The sequence below is a fragment of the Zosterops lateralis genome (genome assembly GCF_965231275.1).
Source record: "Zosterops lateralis genome assembly, chromosome: 26".
Taxonomy (NCBI): Eukaryota; Metazoa; Chordata; class Aves; order Passeriformes; family Zosteropidae; genus Zosterops; species Zosterops lateralis.
In genome coordinates, this window is record NC_139786.1 from 5,040,773 (window position 1) to 5,063,503 (window position 22,731).

A 22,731-nucleotide genomic window follows, 5' to 3' on the forward strand; every position below is an offset into this window, starting at 1 on the left:
CGCCCCTAATGAACAGCTCCAGCCCAAGGACTATTTATAGAAGCTGCTCCAGCTCCTCTGCCATCCTGCCCAACCAGCTGGGTGTGAGTGACAGAGCTGCTGGGGCTCAGCTGCCCCTTCATACCTTCATTGGGCTTCTAAAACACTGAAATGGCCACAGGCTTTGATTGAGTGCTCAGAGAAATTGGACCAAGCCCTGGGTAAACTGAAATGAAATTCATTTCCCCATCCTTTCAAGGACGTGCAAAATTCTCAATCCTGCAGCAGACAGACCACGTAAGCAACAACAACAACAACAAACAAAACCAAAAACAAAACAAACAAACAAACAAACAAACAAAAAAAGTCAGACCACACATGTAATAAAACATCCAGAAATGTTTAATGCAAGAAGGTTGACGTTCAATGGCACTCATAAATAAGAGACTTTGTTCAATACTTTACAGCTAAAGCTCTGTTACACTTCCCAAGCAGGAACTTGTGAGGAAGAGGCAGCTGCAGGGGATAATTTAAGTTGTATCACGACTTGAATTACCACACTGCATCAGAGAGGGTGAAGTGAGAATAATTCCAGACTCAGGCTCCAGGACTGCTCTCAGCACTGGGCTGAGGCCCGGTGCTTTGCTCCATTAACACCCCTCATTTTGTTTCTTCTTACTCTTGCTAAACTTGTATAGTGAAGGAGCTGGGAGGAGCAGGACCAGGAACCTGAGGACAGTTTATCCATGTACCTGGCAGAGTTACCTGCCCCAGGAACAGGGAGGGGGCTCCTCTCCACCCCTGCAGTCCTCACTCGTGACAGATCTCACCCTGTCCCCAAGTGCTTTGGCTGCCAACAGCTCTGACAGTGGTTCCTTTGTCACAACGGCCCCAGAATCAATGGTGAGCTGTTACTGAAATACCAGAATTTGCTGAATGCATTCAAAAGAAGCAGGGGTAGTGCAAAGTGTCTGAAGAATAGAAGTGTTCCACTGCTGAAAACCCGCATGCTAACCAGTCCTACAACTGGGAGCAGAGTCCAATCTGATTTAGTGAGAGCTCAGGCCCCTGTGCAGTCCCAGGATGGTGTTCTTGAATGAAGAATGGCTATTTTATAAAGCTGACTTACATTATCATTCTTATAATACTAAATTAAAACAACTATGTCTGCTAGAAATGGGACACTCCATGGTGTCGAAGATCATATTTCAACTACACCTGAATTGTGGGTCTGGGTGAAGTAGTAAATGTGACATTTAAAGCAGGTGCCAACATTGGAGTGTCACTTTTTTTCTCTAAGAAGAAAGAAAAAAACCCACTTGTGTTGGGGAGATTCCAATTTGGAAAAATTCTTGAGGTGGAAAATTGCACACATACCCCCTGCCCTCCCCACTTCTGAGCAAAGTCAGTATCAAAAGCTAAAACTGTCCAACCAGCCTTAAAACTGTTTTTGAGAGCTCATTCGCAATTATAGCTTATTATTTTGAAAAAAACCCAAAACAGTATCAGGAAGAAAAAAAAAAGCATTAGGCTGCAATGTTATCAAAGAGACTTCTTTGTTTCCTTTCAAGTTAAACTAGTGAAACTTCATCCAATACCAAAACATGACCCTGAAGCCCCTCAAGGAGGATCACAGATTTACTTCTACACATGGATGAGAATGCTCAGGATGCTCCTTGCATGGAGAAAATTCCATGTTTTGGGGCAGGTGGTATTCCACACTTAAATGTCCTTATAGTTACTCCATAACTTTTCTCCCTACTTTTTTTTTTTTTTTTTTTTAAAAACCCACACAGATATTTAAAGCCTATTATTTCAATATTGGCTGGGGTGAGCAATGGAAATCTTCCAAGTCACTGCGACTTACTGGCATAAAAATGCCCTTTGAATTAGTTATTAGGCTGATTATTGTATTTGCATTTTCATTTTATTCACAGCAAAGTAAAGTTCAGAATACTTTAAAGCTGCTGCAATGTCTGAAAGGGCTGTTAAATTATTAGGTAAAGCTGGAAATAATACAAAACAGAGAATGTCAATGGCATGACTCGAATATCAAGATAACTTTTGAGAATTCCACTGTGAATGGAAGTTTATCCCTGATTTTGAGCTGAATTGTAGAGCAAGATCTGCTTGCAGGACACATCCAGGCGTGTGCCAGGCAGAGTAAGCCGGAGTGGAACCAGTGGTATTTTTAGCATTGAAAATAGAAAGTGCTTTCCACAAAAACAGACTCATGTCTCAAAGTGCTTTTAGTTTGTCAGTGATTAGGAAAATATTCTCTACACGTTTTTTACAGTTATCTTACAGTGATTTTCAGCAGATTTACTTAGGAGGAAGATTCTGTTTCTAGTTTCAGGAGGTTGGCTATTCACAACTCAGGTCAGCTGTCGTGAGGCCCCACTGCTCATTCTGGAAGCTCTTTGAGGCTACTCACAGCTCCCACCACCAGCAGGAAGCAGGGGCAGGTCTGCACATCCAGCACCTGGAACAGCACTGAGGGGAACAATGGGAGCCAGCTCCCTCTGGGGTGTCCCTGCAGACACCCCACCAGCATAAATACACGCTGAAATTCAGCTTCTGGGTCCCCAGGTCACACTCATGGAAGCCAAGTCTCAGCAGAACAGTTAATAAGGACACTTTGGGGCTCACATGGGTGTGAAGTGGCAAGAGACCCCTCGGGGAGAGCACCAGCAGCACCTGGGCGAGTCGCTGGCACCCACCAGCCCAAGGAAAAGGATTGCTCCATGTCCTACATCCCCAAAGTGCTTTACAGCCATCCAGCCAGGCCTCACAGCCTCCTTCCACGAGGAATAATTACCAACAGAATCATTTACAGTGACCAAAAGGCACAGCAAAGCAAGGCCCCTGCTCCCGAAGCTGCTCCTGGAGAAGGGTCAGAGCCCAGCTCAGCAGGACAGGCACTGACTGGGTTTAAGGCAGAATTAATTTGCTCCAAACTCTTGAAGGACAGAAAGGGTCAGGATCTAGGCATCCTAAACTCTCCTCCTATCCCACTGGCCTCACATTCTTATTTTAATCCCTGGCATTTAGTTATACACTGCTTTGCTTCCATTGTGCACATCTCTCACTTGGTTTCTCTCTGCTCCCAAACATGCTAGAGTTAAACCAATTAAAAAACAAACTGAAATCAATCTTTCCAGTGGTGATGCTCTTTAGAGAGAGCTGAGGATGCTCTTTGACTTTCCTAGATGGCCTAACAGGCTGCAATTCTGAAAATAATCCAGGAGGGAAAATGGGAAAAAGGGAAACCACGTTTGCTCATGTAACAAGGCAGTGGCCTCTGCAGTAACTACTCTCCATGACAGTCTTTTGAGAAAAGTCCAAGTCTCAGGCTCATTCCCCACCTTCTATGTCAGCAGTTTGAAGCAAGTGCACTTTCAGGCTGGGTTGGGACCATCCCTGGTGCCTGTGGAGAAGGAAAGGACCGACCCAGGCACCTTCCTGCCCCTTCCCAGCGGGACCCCGGCGGGGCAGCCCCAAGGCCCGGCTACCGGTGGCTCTGGTAGGCGTAGGAGATGGGCTGGCGCGTCCCAGGCCTGACTGTGAAGGTGTTGGAGGGTCCCCCGTAGTGTGCAGGCCTGCAGGGAGAACAGAGGGCAAGTCACTGAAAGCCCTTGGCATTCAGTCAGTACGGCAATGATGTGTTTTATCGCTTCCTGTCTCCACTCAGGGAGGTGGGGAGGGGAGGGAGATGGGCACTGAGGTCACAGCCGGCACCAGGGAGGAGCCAGGGAACAGTCACTGCCCTCGGACTGTGGCAGCAGCAGGAGCCAGGAGCGAGCAGGAGCCAAGGGGCAGCGACTCCTCTGCAGCCCCAGTGCTGCTCTGGGGCCAAGGGACACCGAGGGCAGGGCGGGGTGGGCTCAGTGGGGCACGTACCTGCTGGCTGTCAGCACGCTGGCCGGAGAGAAGTCCCCGTTCTGCCCCTTGTACTTGCTCTCAGCCCCGGCGCCGCCGTAGGCCAGGGGCTTCCCAGCAGCGTCCGTGGACGGCCGCCGGCCCTGGGCACCCGAGGGGCCGTTCCTGTGGGCAGAGCCCAGGCGGCGAGAGCCCTCCCCGGCCGTGGAGCTGAACCCCCCGGGGCCGTAGGAGGACAGGGTGCCCGAGGCCCGGGGGGCTGCGGCGGCCCGGGGGTAGGAGCTGTCGGGCTCGGACATGTACAGGCGCTTCTTGATCAGCGGGCGTGGGGTGGGGCCGTGGCTGGGGAAACTCGTGGAGCTGCCGTAATCCGAGTACTGCGGTGTGAAGTCGCCGTTCCTCCAGCTTTTCTCCAAGGGCAGAGGAGCTGCTGGCTCCTGGCCGCCCCCGTAGCTGCGGCTGTAGCCAGACCACCTGAAGTATCGCGGCTCCCCCGAGCCCCGGCTGCTGTCAGGGACACTGGGGCATTTGCGGCTCTCCTCCCGACTGGGGAGGGGCCCCGTGTCCACATCGTTGCTGAATTCGGGGGGTGGGGGGATAATCCCGAAGTCCAGCGCCGTGTCCCCGTTCTCCTCCTCCCTGGGCCCTCCGAGGCGGGCCGGGCAGGGCTGCCCCGAGTCCAGCAGGCCCCGGAGCAGGCTGGAGGCCGCGGCCCGCCGGGGCCCGGGGGGCTGCGCCTCGCCCGCCGCCCGCAGGGCCCGGCCCTGCTCCGAGGAGCTGGAGAAGGAGGGCGGCTTGTTCCAGCCGGGCCCCGCCGCGCTGGCCGCAGCCGGCCGAGGCACCACGGTGAAGGAGCAGGGCTTGGACTCGTGGCGGATGAAGCTGGTACACGTGGTGTCCGACGAGGCGCTGCTGAGTTTCAGGGGCGGCTTCGCCCTCAGTGCGGCCGCCCCGTCCGCGGCCTGGCGGCCCCGCTGTGCGCGCTGCCGGGCCGCCAGCAGCAGCGCCATGGGCGAGCCCCGCTCCACACGCTCCCCCGTCACAGGGTGGATCAGAACCTCCTCCTCCTCCTGCCCCGCTCCCGACGTGTCCGGGGGGCTCCTGGCCGAGCTCCTGGGGCAGGGGGGTTCAGCCGAGCCTGGGGCACAGGGAGGCTCGGCCGAGCCCGCCCCAGCCCGGTGCACTTTGTACTGGAAGACGGCCGGGCCGGGCTGTGGGGCCGGGCCGGGCTGTGGGGCCGGGCCGGGCTGTGGGGCCGAGCTGAGCTGTGGGGCCGGGCCGGGCTGTGGGGCCGGGCCGGGCTGTGGGGCCGGGCTGGGCTGTGGTGCTGGGCTGAGCTGTGGGGCCGAGCCGGGCTGTGGGGCCGGGCCGGGCTGTGGGGCCGGGCCGGGCTGTGGGGCCGGGCCGGGCTGTGGGGCCAGGCCGGGCTGTGGGGCCGGGCTGAGCTGTGGGGCCGGGCCGGGCTGTGGGGCCGGGCTCTGTGCGGGGGACACAGCCGGTGAGGAGGGGGTGGCAGCAGGGGGCTCCTCTGCCGGGCCCTGAGGTGGGTCTGGGGGACTCACGCTGCTGTTGAGGGACCCAGGAGCAGGGCTGACATCCTCAGTGACCTTTCCAGCAGCAGCAGCAGGATGATCCTTGTGATCTGTCTCAGCCTTCTCCACAGCTGCCACCGGGGCTGGGAGCGGGCTGGGCACCGGTTTTGGCACCACCGAGTCATTCGTGTCAGGGAGGCTCTTCCTCACCTGTGGGGTGCTGATGCCATTCTCCACACCCTGCTTCTGGCTGCTGAGCCCCGGGGCAGGTTTCCCCTCTTTCTTCAGGGACAGCACAGCCTCCAGCTCATTCCTGATGGTCATCACACTGCGGGGCTGCGTGCCAGGGCTGCTCTCCGGGGCGGTGACTGCAATGCTGGGAGAGCCCCCATTGCTGCTGCGGGGGCTGCTGGGCACCTCTTTCTTTCCACTCTCCCCTCCCTTGGATAACCCCATGTCCTTCCTGGTGAGTTGGGGCTCGCTGAGCCTCGGCTCATGGCTGCCAGCACGGCTGGGAGTGCTGTCCATGGGCTGGGGAGCACCCGGCCTCTCCAGCGGCCTCTCCTCCCGGCGTGGGGAGCGCAGCAGCGCCGACAGCTCGTCCCGCAGCTTGTTCAGGTTGTTGGCATCCTTCCAGTCATCCTCGGGGGTCGGGTAGTCCGGAGGAGGGAGGTCCAGGTCGTTCGCAGTGAGAGGTTCAGATTTTGGAGGGGAGTCTCTCCCGGCTGTTTTCAGCTGGGGAATCTTCTCCCCCTCGGAGCCTGGCAGTGGGGACCAGCGGCCAGCAGGATTTGCCCCTTGGCTGAGGCCTGGGCCCGGCTTGGGGCTCAGTGCAGGGGGTCCAGCCGGCTTCCCATCGCCCTGTCTGAGCCCGGAATTTCTCTGCTCGGTTTCTCCCAGCCGCGCCTTGGCCGCGGGTCTGATGGTGAAGCAGGGTGGGAGCGGTGGCCGGGCGTGGGGCTGCCTGGGGACAGGCTCCTGCCGGCTGGGCTGTCCTTCCTGCACTGGGATGGACGAGGTGCGCGCAGGGGCCGGCGGCGGCACCTTGAACGACCTGGGGAAGGTGAGGTGGGGCTCAGGCTTGGGCTGCAGGCTCTCCTTGGGGCTGGGGGCTGCAGGCACCCCGGCCTCGGCAGGGCAGAGCGGCCCCTCGGCATCCGCCTGCCTCGTGTTCAGCACCGTCTCAGATTTCCACTTGGAGATGCCGGGGGCGAAGGGCGCGGGGTCCCGGGTGCCTGGCGGGGCTGGTGGGATGAAGTCTGGAGGAGCCGGAGTGCCGGGCGGGGACAGGGCAGAGGCGGGAGGCGGCGGGGCTGCCATGGCTGGAGGTGGTGGCACCACCTCGGGTGGTGACAGTGACACTGCCTCGGGTGGCGGTGGTGGTGGCACCATCTCAGGTGGCGGTGGGGGCGGCGGTGGTGGCAGCATTTCAGGGGGTGGAGGGACTGGTGAGGCCAGAGGGGGTGGCACAGGAGCTGCCGGAGGGGGTGGTGGGGGTACCGATGGCGGTGGGGGGATGTCTTCATCCAGGTCATCGCCATCGAGGGCCTGTGGGCGCAGGTCCCCCACCGAGCTGTACATCCGATAATTGCCATTGAGCTGGGAGCCAGAGCCTGCAAGAGCAGCGAGAGCACAGCCTGTGAGCCCCCCTCCATCAGTGCTGGCCTGTGCCAGTGGCCTGCACAGGGAGCCAGCCCCTTGCCAGGCTTGTCTAAAACTTCCTGAGCTGTAATAGCCACTCTGCCTCACCCCTTAGGAATTAATTAATTTTCAATGACTTCAAAATCTAATTAATAGCAGGCTCTATTTTAGCATGAAAATATATGAGCAGACTGTCTGCTCCAGAGCTCGGTACACACACACACATTTCCTGCCCTGAGGGCTTGCTGAGCACTTTGTGCTGGCCAGGGCTCCACAGAGAACATCTCTTACCAGGAGCTGCCTTTTCCTCAAAGTCTTTTGGCACCGACGGCGTTGGCACAGCCACCCCATGGGATTCTTGGGCGTTCTGCAAGGGTTGAGAAAACAAGAGCTGTCAGTCTTACACCCAGGGATCAGAGCAAAGGACTGACAAGCAGCTGGTAATTTGTCCACACAAGCCCTGATGGGATCCAGGGCAGTGTCCCTGATATGGAGGTCTCTCTGGAAGCTGCTGTTGACAGGGTAACAGGGTTTGAGGGGATGACTGAAGTGATCAAGGCTGCCCAGGCCATGAACACAATTCCCACGAGAGCTGGAGAGGAGTTCAGCTAATTCACATTCCCCTCAGGGCTCACTGGTTCCTCATCGTTCATGTACCAGTGGACTGAGCAGCTCCCCTGGGTTTGGTGGGTGTTTTCCTGCAGCCAGCACTGCCACAGTCACGTACGCACCGCACTGAGGTCACAGACAGACCTCCAGCTTTTTGGGAAACTGGCACCGGCATATCTGAGCACTCTGGGGAAAACTGCTCCCTGTGTGGTTTGTGTTCCACTCACAATTACTCCCTTCACGCTCATGCTGAGAACTCAGCAGTGCCTTCAGCTGGTACAGGACCAGCAATTTAGCAGCCTACACATCTGGGAGGACGCCTGAAGGGAAGGCACTGCAGGTAATTACAGCCACCCAGCGTGAGACATTGGGGCAGGCTGACTCACCTGGAGCGCTGGCCGGGGCTCTGCCAGCAGCACAAAGCCTCTGCTGTCCCTGTGACTCAGGCTGGGGTGGCTCCCGGGGGCTGGGGTGGCTCAGGGACACACCTGGGCACCCATGTGCAGGGCACAGCCGCTGCTGAGCCGGGCACGGCCAGGGGGGACCAGCACGGCCGGGCTGTCACACACCAGCCGCGAGGGTGGCAGGGTCTGGGGGCAGCCTGGGGTGCCTCAATGTCACAGAGATACAAAGCTCTGAGGGAGCATCCAACGAGCGACACGACATGGGCAGCGGCCAGGGACACACCGTCCATTCCCAGGCTCCACATCCACCCTGCTGCATTCCTGCTCAGCCCAGGCAGCCGTTTGCGCTGTTAACAGCCCTTGACAAAGGAAATGTTATCCTGCCATCAGCCTGCGCCTCTCCCCGAGCCATTTCCTGCGCACAAAAGCCTGGATAATGATTGAGCCCCTGCCCTTTGCCTTTAACTGCCGTTATCACCATTTCTACATCAGATTGCTACGGAATTCCAAAGTCTCCTGGATCAGAGGTCAGTTGGATTTGTTCATGCAGCCCCATCCAGGCTCAGACAGAACATTACAGTTACACACGGCCCTGTCTGGGGAGCTCAGGAGCTGCTGGGGCGGGGCTGATTCAACAGCAGCACCTGGGCTCCTGTGGAAGAGCCCTGGAATTCTTTGGCCAAAATAATATGGAAATACACATATTTCACTTGCTGCATCCATCACCCTGCAGATGACCAAAGATCCCCTAGAACCACAAGAGAATGAGCTGGTTACTGGTGACCCAGGAGTGAGGGAACCCAGAGCCCTGGGAGTGCACAAGGAGCAGACAGCTCCGTGCTGATGGAGAAACCAAAGGCTGCCAAGGCATGAGGGCAGATCCTGAACTTCATCTGAGAGCCAGAGGGAAGACAAAGGCCAAGAGAGGCACTTCAAGAGCTGATAGTTCAATTGTCCAGAACAATTTAGATACCAAAACCACAAAGAAAGAACCTCGGCAGTTCCCATTTGCTATGGAAATCCATTGCTGCTGGTTTCCGGAGCACCCCAGGGGACCTGCTCGCTCCCAAGGAAACTGAGATGTCTGAGCTCCAATAGCAGCATATGCATCACCTGTTTGGAGGGGAGGGAAAGGGACTGGCAGTCAGAAGAGCTATGCAAAGCTGGAGGACACAGTCTGCACTTCATAAAGGAGCAGCAATTTTGGATGTGTCATTTCAAACTGGGCAAGCCTGTTCATCACCAAATCTTCTGCGGTGGTTGCTAATGCTCAGCATCTCCCAAAAACCACCCGTCCCCACGTCATGGGCTGGCTTCTGAAATGGAAAGCATCCCCAGCACGCTGCCAGTCTGCAGAGATGGTTGGGAAGATCGTTCCTGGTGTTTGCTCGGGGTGTGGCCAGCCCAGAAAACCTCCAGCTGATTCAGAGCAGGCTCTGGGTGCTGTGCCAGGAACCTGCATTTCCAGTTTGTGGTACCTGAATCACATTTGTGCCTGCTGAGGATCCCGTGGGGGGAAGCTTTCACTGTAACCACCAGGAATCACTTTTCATCCCTGAACAGTCAGATGTCCCCAGTGAAGGGAGCCTGCCTGTCCCCATGGTCCTCCCTGGGCTTTCAGGAGCCCACCCAGGAAATGGCCAAGGTTTGAGGCTGCCCATTATAAAAGCCACCCCAAAATACAACTGCTGAGCACCCTGGGGTCTCAGAGAGGCCAAGGATTTCTCTGAATATGAAGCTCTGCTCCCAAACTCCCAGTTTGTGAGCTGGGGCAGTGTGGTGGTTTGCTGAAGGAATTTATTTCCCCAGGATGCCAAAGCTCTCCCTGCACCTGCAGTGGGCAGGGGGCCGTGGGGGGACCCCTCTCACAGTGATTGCTGTGATTGCTGTGGGGCAGCCCAGGGCCGGGCGGGCCGGGGGAAGGAAGCTGCTCCTGTGGGAAGAGCTGCCAGGTGCAGAGGCACAGGAGCTGCGGGGCAGGGCGTGTGCATCCTCCTGACTCACTGCGAGCTGCTCCCTCTGGGTGGGGGGAAAGGGTTAAGGCAGGAGCTGCAGAACAGCCCCGTGCAGGTGTGTACCTGGTGCAGGTATGTGCGTGGCAGCAGAAGAGTCTGTGCCAGATCAAATCATGATCAAACCTCACCAAAAGAGTGCAAACATCCAACACAGAGCGATCCTTCAGAATGCTGCCTTTTCCAACTAACTGCATTAGTGAAAGCTGTTACTGTCAGAGAGGCCCAGGTTTGTGAGGGAACCTCACAAAGGAAAAAGAGCCCCAGGGCGAGCTGTGCCTCTTTGGGCAGCAGCAGCACCAGGGCTTGGGTGACAGCCCTTAGGATCTGTCCCGGGGACATTCCTGCTGTTAATCCCTGTACCACACACACTTCCATTAGCAGAGATCACCTCCTTGTCAAGACCAAAGGATTTAAGCATTTTATTGTCTTCACTGATTTGGTGACCTGCGGGTGTCACTTCAATTTAACCACCGACATCTCCAGAGCCTCTCTGAGCACCCTGCTTTAGTGGAAGGGGGTGGAATAAGATGAGCTTTAAGGTCCCCTCCAACCCAGACCCTGGGATTCTGTGAATCCTGAGCCTCACTGTGCTCTTCAGGGAATGAGACCTCTGGGAAGTGCTGCACAGGGTTCCTCAAAGCCAGCCACAAGCAAACATGGCTTTGGGAGTTACAGCCACCTCCAGGCCCTCTGCTCTGGCTGTTTTGGCCCTTGCTGCTCCAGGCCCTGCTCCCAGCTGCTGCTGCAGCACTGGTAGCTCTGTGAGGAATGTTTTTTTCATACAGAGATTGAAAAGAATCATCCCCTGCACACCCACAGCATCACCTCATTCCTCTGCTGCAGCAGCTTCAGCACTGCTGGCTCCAGCAACACACCTGATGCTGGGACAGATCCTGCCAGCAGTGGTGAGATAAACTGCAGTGCAAGCCTGATCTACCATCTCTGTGCTCAGCAGTTATTTTTAATTGAAAATACAAGTCTGACAGTGCTCACGCCTCTCCCCCAAGTGCCTCATCTGTGCCCCACACCAGCCCCAAACTCAGATCACCTCCTAATGCCTCGTACCCAGAGTCATTACAGAGTGGTTTTGCTGTTCATTTCTGTCTCCCTTGGGTGGGGGCTGAGAGCAGCAGCCAGCCTGGCTGGCTCTGGGGCCCAGTTCCAGCCCAGCAGTGACTCGGGCACTCACCAGGGGCAGGAACGTCAGCAGCGGCCGGACCCTCGGACGGGGTTTGAGTGTGGCTGTGCCAGAGTCTGTCACTGTCCCAAAGCGATTGTCACCGTAATACACCTCGATCACATCACCTGCAGGGAGAGAACACTGTTAGCAGCAGCACTGACCTTGGGCACTGGTGAAAACAACACTGAACATCGTGGGAGTTTAAAGAGACCTGTGGAGAATTTGCTGCACCCCAGGAGTGGGCAAAGCCCAGCAGATCCTGAGGGAAACCTGGGTGTCCTGGAGGTGAGTGGAAGACAGGGAGAGAAGGGTCCCCTGTGTGCAGGACAGGCACTCACAACACTGTCACACACCTGCAGAGCACGGAGAGCCTTCCCTGAGCTCCAGAGGATGGAACTGAAGCAGCTCAGAAGGAACAGGATGCAATCCTGGCTGATCTGAGCAGCTGGAATTGAGGGGGAGGCAGCAGCAGAACTGACCAGGAGGAGGGACAGCTTCTGCCCTGCCAAGCACTCTGTGGGCAGAGCACTGACATCCCACAGAGGTAATTCCTGGTGCTTCATAACACTTCCACACTCCAGCCTGCTTTAGGTGACTACCCACCAAATACTGCCGTGGAGGGAGGGAGACAGCAGGGCAGGAAGTCACAGAGCCTGGTGTGACAGGCAGGAGAAGCCATCAAGAATTCCTGGTTCCCAGCCTTGTGCTTTCACCTTGAGCCACACCTCTTGGGCTAGTTTATTTCTGACAGTGAATAAAGCTCATAAAATTAATTTAATTACGTTCTTTGTGTCTGATTAGCAGCATGAATTAACAAGCAGAAATACTGAAGCACGTAAACCCCACCTTGGCTGGAAGGAGATACACAAATAACTTGTAGCCAAGGAGACCGACATTAAAGAAAATCTGAGAGTTTGAGGAAGGAGGGGGAAGCAACAAAATGGCTGTGATTGAAGGGAAAGCTGCAGGAGTGTTCACAACAACAGACTTTGATAGTAAGGAAGGGAGGAGAAGAAGAAGGATGGGCAGAAATCAGGAGGAAGCTCCCAAGGAAACAGCCGTACACCAAGTCTGGTGAAAAAGGAGGAGGGCAAATGCCTCTGTGTGCATCCCACAGAAGGAAAGCACTTCCATGAACATCTGGAATGAAGAACCTGACCACACCAGGGGCTGGGCATGAGGCAGCACAGCCTCTGCTGAGGGGCTGGAGGCAGATGAATTCCACACGACCTTCAAACACACCACAGAGTCCAGAAGCACGTCAGCTTTTCCCTTCTCCCACCCACTACTCCCAGGTTACCCCAGGGTAGCTCCAGGAGTATCTGCCCTGCTACCACTGATTGATATTGATATCACCATTGCCTGATTCCAGGCAATCACAGCTTCCCCTCCCTCACACCAAACTTCTCCCACTACATCTCATATATTCTAAAATACTACTTGGAATACATTCTAACTTCCAGTATACGTTCTTTAATCTGCTATAAAGGATCACTACAGGTGATTCTTTACACAAAGGACATTTTCTCCAGCTTTCAAATCACCAATCAGCCTGTGCTTCAGCCAGCCTGGTCCTACCAAGACTTTACCACTTCCTTGCCTGGGAGGGGCCCAAGCACTCAGGAGGAGCTGCTGGAGTCCCAGGGAGGACAGAGGTGCCAGCAAATTGCCCGGAAGTTTTCAAGGCCAGGCTGGATGGGACTTGGAGCAGCCTGACCCAGTGGAAGGTGTCCCTGCCCATGACAGGGAGTGGAATGAGATGAGTTTTAAGGTCCCTTTCCACCCAAACCACTCTGTGATTCTCTGATGATTAATTTTGTGGGTGACCCTGCATTCAGTGAGTAAAGAGCAGGAATTAAGGCCAAGACAACAGGAGAGTTTGGACTCAGCATGAGCAGCGACAGAGTAGTTCTGAGACTTGAAACGTGAGTTTTATATTTAACAAGTCACTAGGTAAACCCAGCGAGAAACTGGATTAAAGATCACAAGGACTTTGATCCTAGATTACTAAGCATTGCTACCCTGAATGCTTTAATTAAAGGAAAATGAAGTGCTTGTAGTTGTGTTTTCTTTGCTAGATAAACAGGACTTGCCTGCTGGGAGCCCATCACCAGCAAGACCTGAGCTCTGCCAGCCTCGTTTCCTGGAAGGAGGGATCAGGAAATGCACCCTTGGAAGCTGTGGGAAGCAGCTGGCTCAAAGCACTGGCCTTGCTTCGGCCACTTTTTGACATTCAGCCTGTCCTGGAGACATTTGTGTTTGCTCAGCCATGGGAAATTAAATAAACAATTTGCCACGCATGTAATGGAACGTCTTCCTCCCCGGGGGTTGCATCACCTGGAGGAGGTGCAGCAGGTTTGAGCCGGGGTATCCACAGCTCCCAGGAGGAGGAGGAGGTGGCATCAGTCACTATATTCAGGAATCTCTGAGTCAGGGACATGCAAACCTACACCCAATTCCACATTGCTTAACTTGTGTTTACTCTGTGTGAGAAACCAAGGTGGGGATCGGCAGTGGACTCCTCCTGGCACGGAGCTCTGCAGGAAACGTCCCAGAAACCGGGCCAGGACCGTGCTGTGTACAACAGAGCTGTCCCTGGAGCTGCTGTCCCCGGAGCTGCTGTCCCCGGAGCTGCTGTCCCCTCCTCACCTGCCCCACACACCGCTGTGAAGGCGACCCCTCTGCTGTGTCACACTGCTGGTGTCACACACTGCTGGTGTCACACACTGCTGTGTCACACTGCTGGTGTCACACACTGCTGGTGTCACACACTGCTGGTGTCACACACTGCTGGTGTCACACTGCCGTGTCACGGTGCCACTGCCACACTGCTGGTGTCACACTGCCGGTGTCACACACTGCCAGTGTCACACTGCCACTGCACCCTCCACAAGCCAAATCCGGGGCAGAGATGCCACGAGGATGCCAAGGAGTGATCCAACAGCTGCTCCTCAGGCTCGGCTTTCAGGATTCCCGGCTTTCTTTCCCCGTGCAGTCCGACCCACACCTGAGCAGAAAGCTCCTGTACTGCCACTGCAGAACTGCAGCCACGGAAATCAGGCTTGTAATAAGCAGACACAGCAACTTCTTTTCTTTTCTTTTTTGTTTTTAATCCAAACCACATCAGAGAGAAGCTTGAATCCTCCTCAGATTTACGACAGTTAGAAATCAGCAATTTTCCTTCTAGGTTGCAGAGTTGCACGAAACTCCCTGTCACATTCTCATTTTATCTTGGTTTCAGCAGCTTGGCCTTTGGGGTGTAACCACCTCGCAGTTGCTTTCAGTGACAATACTTCACCCTGCACAGCTCAGCAGGCAGCACTTCCATTTTGTTAATCTTGGAAGTTTGTTGGGCTCTTCCAGCCACCAAACTTCGTCCACAAACTGCTATCGTCTATCTACCTGGCTCCATTACTATTAATTTGGCTCCCTCCTACATGAGCCTCCAGGGCACCGTATTGCAATTAAAACCACAAAGAAACACAAATAAATCCCGAGGAATATGCAACCCTCAGCTCCCTCCCCGCTCGCAGCCCTGCGAGAAACAGGTTTAGGAGTAAATAACTCCAACCTGGGAAGGCGCGGATCAAACATGGCGTGGGAAAGCGCGACGGGAAGCAATAAAACAGATTCACAGCCACTCATCAGGCTCTTTTAGCAGAGTTTACCCTGCCCTGAGCGGCCGAGGTGCGGACCCGCTCGGGGCACAGCTTTGGGAGCGGCGCCGCCGCATCCCGGTGTCACCGAGCGCCCCCCGAGCCCATCCCAGCCTTGTCCCCCCGGTGCCACCCCCGAGCCCATCCCAGCCTTGTCCCCTCGGTGTCACCGAGCGCCCCCCGAGCCCATCCCAGCCTTGTCCCCCCGGGCCCGCCCGGTGCCGGCCCCGCACGGCCCGCGGTGTCACTGACCGGTGCCACCCGCGCTGTCCGAGGTCACCTCCTGCGTGAAGATCCAGGGCGGGTTGGTGGCGAACAGGGACGTGGCGGTGGGGCTGGAGTGGCGCTTTCCGAAGAGGCGGCTGAAGGTGCCCTGCACCGAGTGCGGCTGGTGCTTCTTCATGGTGGCCGAGCCGGGCGCTGCCGCCGCGCTCCGGGCCGGGCATCCCCCGGCACCGGCGGGGGACGGCACCGAGCGGCCCCGGAGGGGCGGGGACAACCCCACCCCCGGGCCCGCCCTCTGCCAGGTGCTGCTGCTCCGGGATCACCGCAGGTACGGGCAACCCTCGGCTGGGAGAGCCCCCGAGCGGCCTGAACCGCAGCGGGACAGTCCCGGTGCTGCTGGGGCTGCACAGACACCCCAAACCCTGCCTGTCTGACCCTCTGTCCGAGCGCTGCTGGCCCTGCACAGACACCCCAAACCCTGCCTGTCTGACCCCTCTGTCCGAGCGCTGCTGGGGCTGCACAGACACCCCAACCCCAGCAGTGTCTGACCCTCTGTCCGAGCGCTGCTGGGGCTGCACAGACACCCCAAACCTGCCTGTGTCTGACCCTCTGTCCAAGCGCTGCTGGCCCTGCACAGACACCCCAACCCCAGCAGTGTCTGACCCTCTGTCCGAGCGCTGCTGGGGCTGCACAGACACCCCAAACCTGCCTGTGTCTGACCCTCTGTCCAAGCGCTGCTGGCCCTGCACAGACACCCCAAACCCTGCCTGTCTGACCCCTCTGTCCGAGCACTGCTGGCCCTGCACAGACACCCCAACCCCAGCTGTGTCTGACCCCTCTGTCCGAGCGCCGCTGGGGCTGCACAGACACCCCAACCCCAGCTGTGTCTGACCCTCTGCCCGAGAGCCGCTGGGGCTGCAGAGCCTCTCCAGTGCCCAGCCGCGCCCTTCCTGAGGAGCCTTTCCCTGATATCCAGCCCTGACTGGGCTCCGGCCATTCCTCCGGCCCTGCAGAGCTTTGCTCTTTCCCTCCCTGCCGTGTTTATCTGTCCCGTCACCTTCACCCCAAAACAGCCGGTGGCACCGGGGTGCCTGCAGGGTCTGGGTGCTTTTCATGCAAAACCTTGAGAGCGATGGGACTTGACCCCAAAGCATTTCTATTTTCAGGCACAAAAGCAAATTTCAGGCACTGGTAACGATTTTTTGGGCCATGCAAGTGAAAATTGAGAGTTAATGAGTAACGTTGGCTACTAATAAATGCGGGGAAATCTGGAGAACTTTAAACCCAAAATAGTTGTCAGAACATTAACTCTGAAACACGGCTTCCAGCTTCAGGTTAAGATCTTACACCTCTTTCTATCTCTGCCGAGTTTTGAGAGTCAGAACAATAGAGATTTGTTATCAGTGCTAAGTATCACTTATTTAATCACTTTGAAATGATGCTTTTCTCGTGAAAAGCATCTTCCTGATTGCTTTAAAGAACAAATTAAAGCAACACATTAAATCCCCTGTGAAGAATGAGAAGTGAGCACTGTCATGATGTTCCAAAAGGGGAGTCTCATCGTGGCACAGATGATGGGGCAACACTTTAAAAAAAGTGAATTATAGACGGGAACTGGGGAAGGGAAAGGAGAATGGAAATGTTAAACTTCAATGCCGAGGCTGTGGTAGAGGAGCTCTAGTCACTGCCAGCAGTTCAGAATCACAGAAATACAGAGTCACAGAATCACAGGGTCACAGGATCACACGATCACAGAAACACAGAATCAGAGAAACGCAGAATAACAGGATCAGAAAACACAGGATAACAGAAACACAGAAAAGCAGGATCACAGAATCACAGGATAACAGAAACACATGGTCTCAGAACCACAGAAACTCAAAATCACAGAAACACAGGATCACAGAATCAAAAAAACCCAGGAACACAAGATCTCAGAATCACAGATCACAGGGTCACTGGATTGTTGGAATAAATCAGCTGAGACTCCATTTACTTCATCCTGAAAGGCAATTCCTTATTTACAAAGCTCACATTTATTGGAAATATCAGAAGCTGTTCTTCATTGCAGCTGTTTTAGTTGGAGTCATTTTATATCTTAAAACAAAACAACAATATATCTTACAATGTAAAAGAGTAATTTTTGACTGTCTTAGGCTGCAATGCAAGATGTAACTGGGATTATGTATTCTATCACCATCTGTTCAAACCATGTGAAGCAATGTCTTTATCTCTTCCAGGACCCCTCCCTCCTAACTCCGGGGTGGGGATCGTCTGTTAATGGGCCAGTTGTTAAAACCAAGTGGGGCAGTTTCCTTTATCTCTTGCACTATCCTCCCTCCAGGCGATATCTCCTGTTAATGGGCCATCAATGCTTGCTCATCCCATTGTGAGATGCTCCGCCCAGGGGGAGGAGCCAAGCATTCCTACCTGGATAAAAGCTGAGCTGTGGAGCAGCAGAGCAGCCTGTTTCCACTGGATTCCCAGAGGAAAGCTGCTCCCTTCTACAGGGTCACTGCACCAACGGAAGACTGCAGCCACCATTGCATTGGACTGCTCCCAGCACCCTGATCAACAGGGGATATTCTGACCTTGTCTGCTAGAGGAGAAACACCTTCGTTCCATCAGCTGATTATTTCTGAACTTGGAAGAACTGCTGCAGATAGAATTCAAGGTTATAGGACTCAGTTAAGTACTTCAAATTAACTGCAGCAGATAATCTTGGGAAGAGGGGAGAGCGGCAGGATGGACGTGGGGAAGGTGATGGCAGCGGCTCCACAGCAGCAGTGGCAGAGGGACATGGGCAGCACCATGGCAGGGGAAGTCCAGAAGCATTCTGTGCACACACTTGTGCTCAGGTCTGTGAAGAGAACCTGTGATATGTTTGTAGCTGACTATGCCAAGCCTATCCCACTGGATGAAGAAAGCCACAGGGTGAAAAGGGCAGTCAAGCTGCGCACGGACTACGGAGCAGTGCTGCACATGGCCACACTCGAAGAGAACTTGAGAGAAAAAGGAGGCCCCAGCACACCGTGGGATCCCCATGGACACAAACAGCATCCTGGAAACCAAGGACGAGCAGCTGAGTATTTGATAACTGCTACACAACCATGCCCATCTGGACCAGGTGTGCCTTGGACAGCATATTGTATGGAGTGGAGGATGCCAAGTGAATCTGCAGTACAGTCCTCAGCTGTAGCACCTCCTGCTTCCCAGGAAATGGATGCAAACTGGACAGCTGCTGGTGTGGGGGACATTTACAGGCACCCTGGAGTATCTGAGCGTTCCCAGCCTGCTGGTATGTCTGTGCCTATGGGGGAAGCTGGTGGATACAGAAATTCTGCATTCACGCCAAAGGAGGCTCTGACCATGCCCAAACCTCAGTGGCATCCACCTTGGAAACTGCACAGAGTTATCAGTGGTCATGTGGGCTGGGTGAGATGTGTTGCAGTGGAACCAGGAAATCAGTGGTTTGCTACTGGCTCTGCTGACAGAACCATCAAGATTTGGGACCTTGCTAGTGGCAAATTGAAATTGTCTTTGACGGGACACATCGGTGCTGTACGAGGGGTGATAGTCAGTGCAAGAAGTCCATACCTCTTTTCTTGTGGAGAATGCACAGAAGTGAAATGCTGGGATCTTGAATACAATAAGGTTATCAGACATTACCATGGTCATCTAAGTGCTGTCTATGGCTTAGACTTGCATCCAACAATCGATGTGCTGGTGACATGTGGCAGAGATTCCACAGCACGAGTTTGGGATATAAGGACAAAAGGCAGTGTGCACACACTGCTTGGACACACAGATTCAGTAGCAGCTGTGAAGTGCCAAGCTGCAGAACCACAAATTATTACAGGCAGTCATGATTCCACCATACGGCTCTGGGACTTGGTGGCAGCAAAAACTCGTGTTACTTTAACAAATCACAAGAAATCTTCAAGAGCAGTAGTGCTACATCCGAGATACTACACATTTGCATCTGGTTCTCCAGATAATATTAAGCAGTGGAAATTCCCAGATGGAAGCTTCATTCAGAACCTCTCTGGTCACAATGCTATTATAAACACACTGGCTGTAAATTCCGATGGTGTTCTGGTCTCGGGAGCCTGGGATGGTTCTATGCACTTTTGGGACTGGAGAACTGGATACAATTTCCAGAGGGTACGGGCAGCTGCACAGCCAGGTTCTTTGCACAGTGATTCAGGAATATTTGCTTGTGCTTTTGACCAGTCAGGAAGCAGACTGCTAACAGCTGAAGCTGATAAAACCATCAAGATATACAAAGAAGATGATACTGCGAATGAAGAAACACATCCTGTCATCTGGGAACAAAAAATTCACAAGAGAAAGCAATTTTAGTGGAACATCCGCACTATTTGTTGCTATTTCAGTATGATTTATAATAAATTTCATTTCTCTTTACAAAAACAATAATGATTTCATAAGCCTTTATTTTATAATTTCTCTACCTGTTTATGGCACAAGATCTGTTCAAAGAGGTTTGAAAAGATGCCTGAAATTACTGAGTCTGACCTGTGTCATTTAAAGAAAATTCCCTGGCACCTCTCGAAAGCAGAAATCAGGTGGAAGGAAGAACGCATTATCTGCTGGGAAGACAAAGGACACAGTATCTCTCTACAAAACAGGCAAGACAAAAGTGCTCACTGATACCCAGTCCTTGAGCGAAAAAATGGAGTAGCACACACACAGACAGTCATGGAAAAGGGAAGGAGAAGAGGAACTATTTGAAGAAGCGAAGCCAATAAAACCCTGTGGGATGGGAGAGCCTGGGCTCGTGCACAGAGCTGTCCCACAAAATCTCCTTACAGGAACGAGGCTTCAGAGGGGCTTCAGCACTGCCCTGTGGGAGCAGGAGGGGTGACTCAGCTCCCTGACACTGCCCCGGGCTGTCCCTGAGCCCCGGGGCTGGGGGTGCCACAGCCCGGCCCTGCCACCCCACCAGCCACACTCCTGCCTCGCCCTGGGTGGCCAGAGCAGGAAAACATCACCCTCACAACATGAAGGGATTTTGAGGTGAATGTATTACCCCACTGAACACAAGCAGCTCAATAATTCTGGCAGGGCTCCTGTGCACGCTCCCAGTTGTTTGTTCCAAATGAAAGATGTTTGTTCTTTACCTTCCACCTCCCAGCAAAGCGCAGACCTCCCTTCAGGAGGAGAGGAAAAGCTCAGAGCAGCATGAGGAGCAGGCTGGGTGTGCTGCTGGGCACGGTGGCTCCTGTGAAGTGCAAACTCCAGAGACACAGGGAAGTTGTCAGGCTGGGTGGCTGGGCTGTATTTTTAAGGAAGGACAACTGTCACTCCTGAGTGATCGAGGCCACACAGCAAAAGGAACTGGTGGGCTGGGCTGGGCACAAAGCTCAGAAAAGTGTTTGGAAGATCTCCAGCACATTTTATGGCATAGAAAGAGCCATGTGAGCACTGCTGTGATGTAACACACCGCAGTGTGAGGCTGCCTTTGATCCCAATTCGGGTAAACACCCCAGAACAATCTGCTTTCGCATCAGGGTGAGGAGCTGCACCCTCAGATGTGGATAGTTCCTGCTGCACTCGCAGGTGTGAGAAGGGTTTGTGCAGTGAGGGCAGCGACCTGCAGGAGGGAGGGATGGGAGGAAAAACCCTCAGGTGTGTCTGCAGAGCAGCAAACAGCTCCCAGGGACAGAGAACCAGCTAGTGGCAGTGGGGCAGGGGCCCAGGCTGCAGCTGGGGTGGCAGGGCCAGCACAGTGTCCTGCAGAGCCTGGCTGTGCCCCAGCTGCACCGGCAGCACCGGAGGCTCCCAGGGTTGCAAATCCTGGTCCCCATGTCCCCTCAGCAACCCCTGCCCTGCTCAGCCCCCCACCTCTGTGACACCCAGCACCCCGGTGACACTCTGTGGTCACAGTGGCCCCTGTGGTCACAATGACCCCCAGAGCTCAGACATCCAGCCCTGCCCACGCCCACAGTGCTGTCTCCTGCCTCCACCCCACACAGAGTCACACTCCAGGGCCTCCTCCACTGAGGAAACCTCACAGGTGTGTGTCCAGGGTCACAGCTGGGCAGGAGGGACACTGTCTCAGCGTGTCCCCTTCCTGTGGGCTGCAGATCCTTGCCCTGAGGGTGACCAGCCCGACAAAGTCCCAGTGATGTCAGTGAGATTCTTGATCCCATCCCTGCTGTGCAAATCCCACTGCTGCCGTCAGCCGGCTTTGCCCCCGTGGTGCTGCGAGATCAGAGCAGAACACACGTGGCGGTCCTGGGTGGCTCCTGGGATGGATCCTGGGGTGGCTCCGGGGCACAGGCGAGGAGCTGCCAGCATGGGGACAGCCCCTGAGCAGGGGCAGGGTGGGCAGTGCTGCCATGGGGACAGTCCCTGAGCAGGGGCAGGATGGGCAGTGCTGACATGGGGACAATCCCTGAGCAGGGGCAGGATGGGCAGTGCTGACATGGGGACAGTCCCTGAGCAGGGGCAGGATGGGCAGTGCTGACATGGGGACAGTCCCTGAGCAGGGGCAGGATGGGCAGTGCTGACATGGGGACAATCCCTGAGCAGGGGCAGGATGGGCAGTGCTGACATGGGGACAGTCCCTGAGCAGGGGCAGGATGGGCAGTGCTGACATGGGGACAGTCCCTGAGCAGGGGCAGGATGGGCAGTGCTCTACCAGGCTCCAGGAGCTGCCCAGTGAGCTCCTCCCAAGGGAACATCACTGAACCCTTCCCTGATTACCGAGCCAGCCTTTCCCTGGGACCCAGCAGAGGGATTTGCTGAAGCAGACATCAGGCAGTTTGGGAGGGATTAGGGATCTCTCCACGTAGGAACGGGTGCAATAGGATTATGTGTGACTCTTCATTCAAGCACGGAGTGCTGGCAGTGCCATAAATAGCACCAGGACCTTAAGCTGGTGCTTCCCCTCCAAGGCAGGGATCACGCAGGCAGGTGCCTTCACCCGGGCAGGGAGGAGGTACCTGCAGAGCTCCAGGTGCCCCAGAGAGGAGCAGGAGCCGTGGAGCTCAAAGCAGCAGCAGAGCCCAGAGCTCAGCACGCCCTGGTTTGGTGCCTGCCCATCACTGCAGTGACTGCTCAGGGCTCCAGCCAACCTTGCTCATCTTGAAGACATCTGCATGACTTAGCAATTGGGCTGCCAAGGCAGCTCCAGCCTCCCCTCCACGCCCCAAATACAGGGAATTAATGACTTTAGTGCTCCTTCTGGGTGGGTGCAGAGGCATCAGCACAGTCCTGTGTGTACTTGTCTCTTCCAAAGTGAGGGTGGCCAGGAGCTGCCAGCAAACACCTGTGTGAAAAACAGCAGTTTCTGAATAATCTAAGTCCAGAGCAGGGGGGCACAACCTCACTGAAATGGCTGTGGCAGTACAAGATCTGCTTTTCAGGAGTCAAAATTCCATTATTTTATCCCCTGGGGAAAAATGGGCTGATGTTTCCTTGTGGCAGCAACTGCTGAAATGACCCCTGTGTGCTGAGGTCCAGCCTGTCACGCTTTTGGCATCTGCCCTGGAGAAATGAGTAACAAAAAGAGGTGGTGAACCTGAAGGGATGTGGTGATTACCCTCAAAGGCTTTAAGGAGATTTCTAAACAATCTGCAGGCATTC

General features: G+C 55.0%; 2 protein-coding genes across 2 annotated transcripts; one reads left to right on the plus strand and one right to left on the minus strand.

The window, feature by feature from the left end:
* Positions 1 to 143: 143 nt before the first annotated feature.
* Positions 144 to 15,340, minus strand: LOC310919209 (uncharacterized protein C6orf132). The gene is made up of 6 exons (XM_083878445.1): positions 15,148 to 15,340; positions 11,249 to 11,364; positions 7,323 to 7,398; positions 5,352 to 7,003; positions 3,880 to 5,105; positions 144 to 3,578 (listed from the first exon to the last, which is right to left on the minus strand). The coding sequence occupies exons 1-6, from the start codon at positions 15,296 to 15,298 to the stop codon at positions 3,488 to 3,490; spliced, it is 3,312 nt and encodes a 1,103-aa protein (XP_083734571.1). The 5' UTR covers positions 15,299 to 15,340; the 3' UTR covers positions 144 to 3,487.
* Positions 15,341 to 15,401: 61 nt separating this feature from the next.
* LOC310919379 (pleiotropic regulator 1-like) lies at positions 15,402 to 19,482 on the plus strand (the record flags this gene model as incomplete). The annotated part of the gene is made up of 2 exons (XM_083878718.1): positions 15,402 to 15,448; positions 17,465 to 19,482. Exon 2 carries the CDS (start codon positions 17,866 to 17,868, stop codon positions 19,480 to 19,482), a length of 1,617 nt encoding a protein of 538 aa, XP_083734844.1. The 5' UTR covers positions 15,402 to 15,448; positions 17,465 to 17,865.
* Positions 19,483 to 22,731: the final 3,249 nt, after the last annotated feature.

What these genes read in the sequence shown, in the direction of transcription:
- LOC310919209 (XM_083878445.1), bottom strand. Translation starts at nt 15,298, where the DNA reads ATGAAGAAGCACCAGCCGCACTCGGTGCAGGGCACCTTCAGCCGCCTC. An exon ending in TGAGGAAAAGGCAGCTCCTG is followed by an intron (nt 7,004 to 7,322) that starts GTAAGAGATGTT and finishes CTGCTCTTGCAG; the next exon opens with GCTCTGGCTCCCAGCTCAAT. An exon ending in CCACCCCCTCCTCACCGGCT is followed by an intron (nt 5,106 to 5,351) that starts GTGTCCCCCGCA and finishes TCGGCCCCACAG; the next exon opens with CCCGGCCCGGCCCCACAGCC.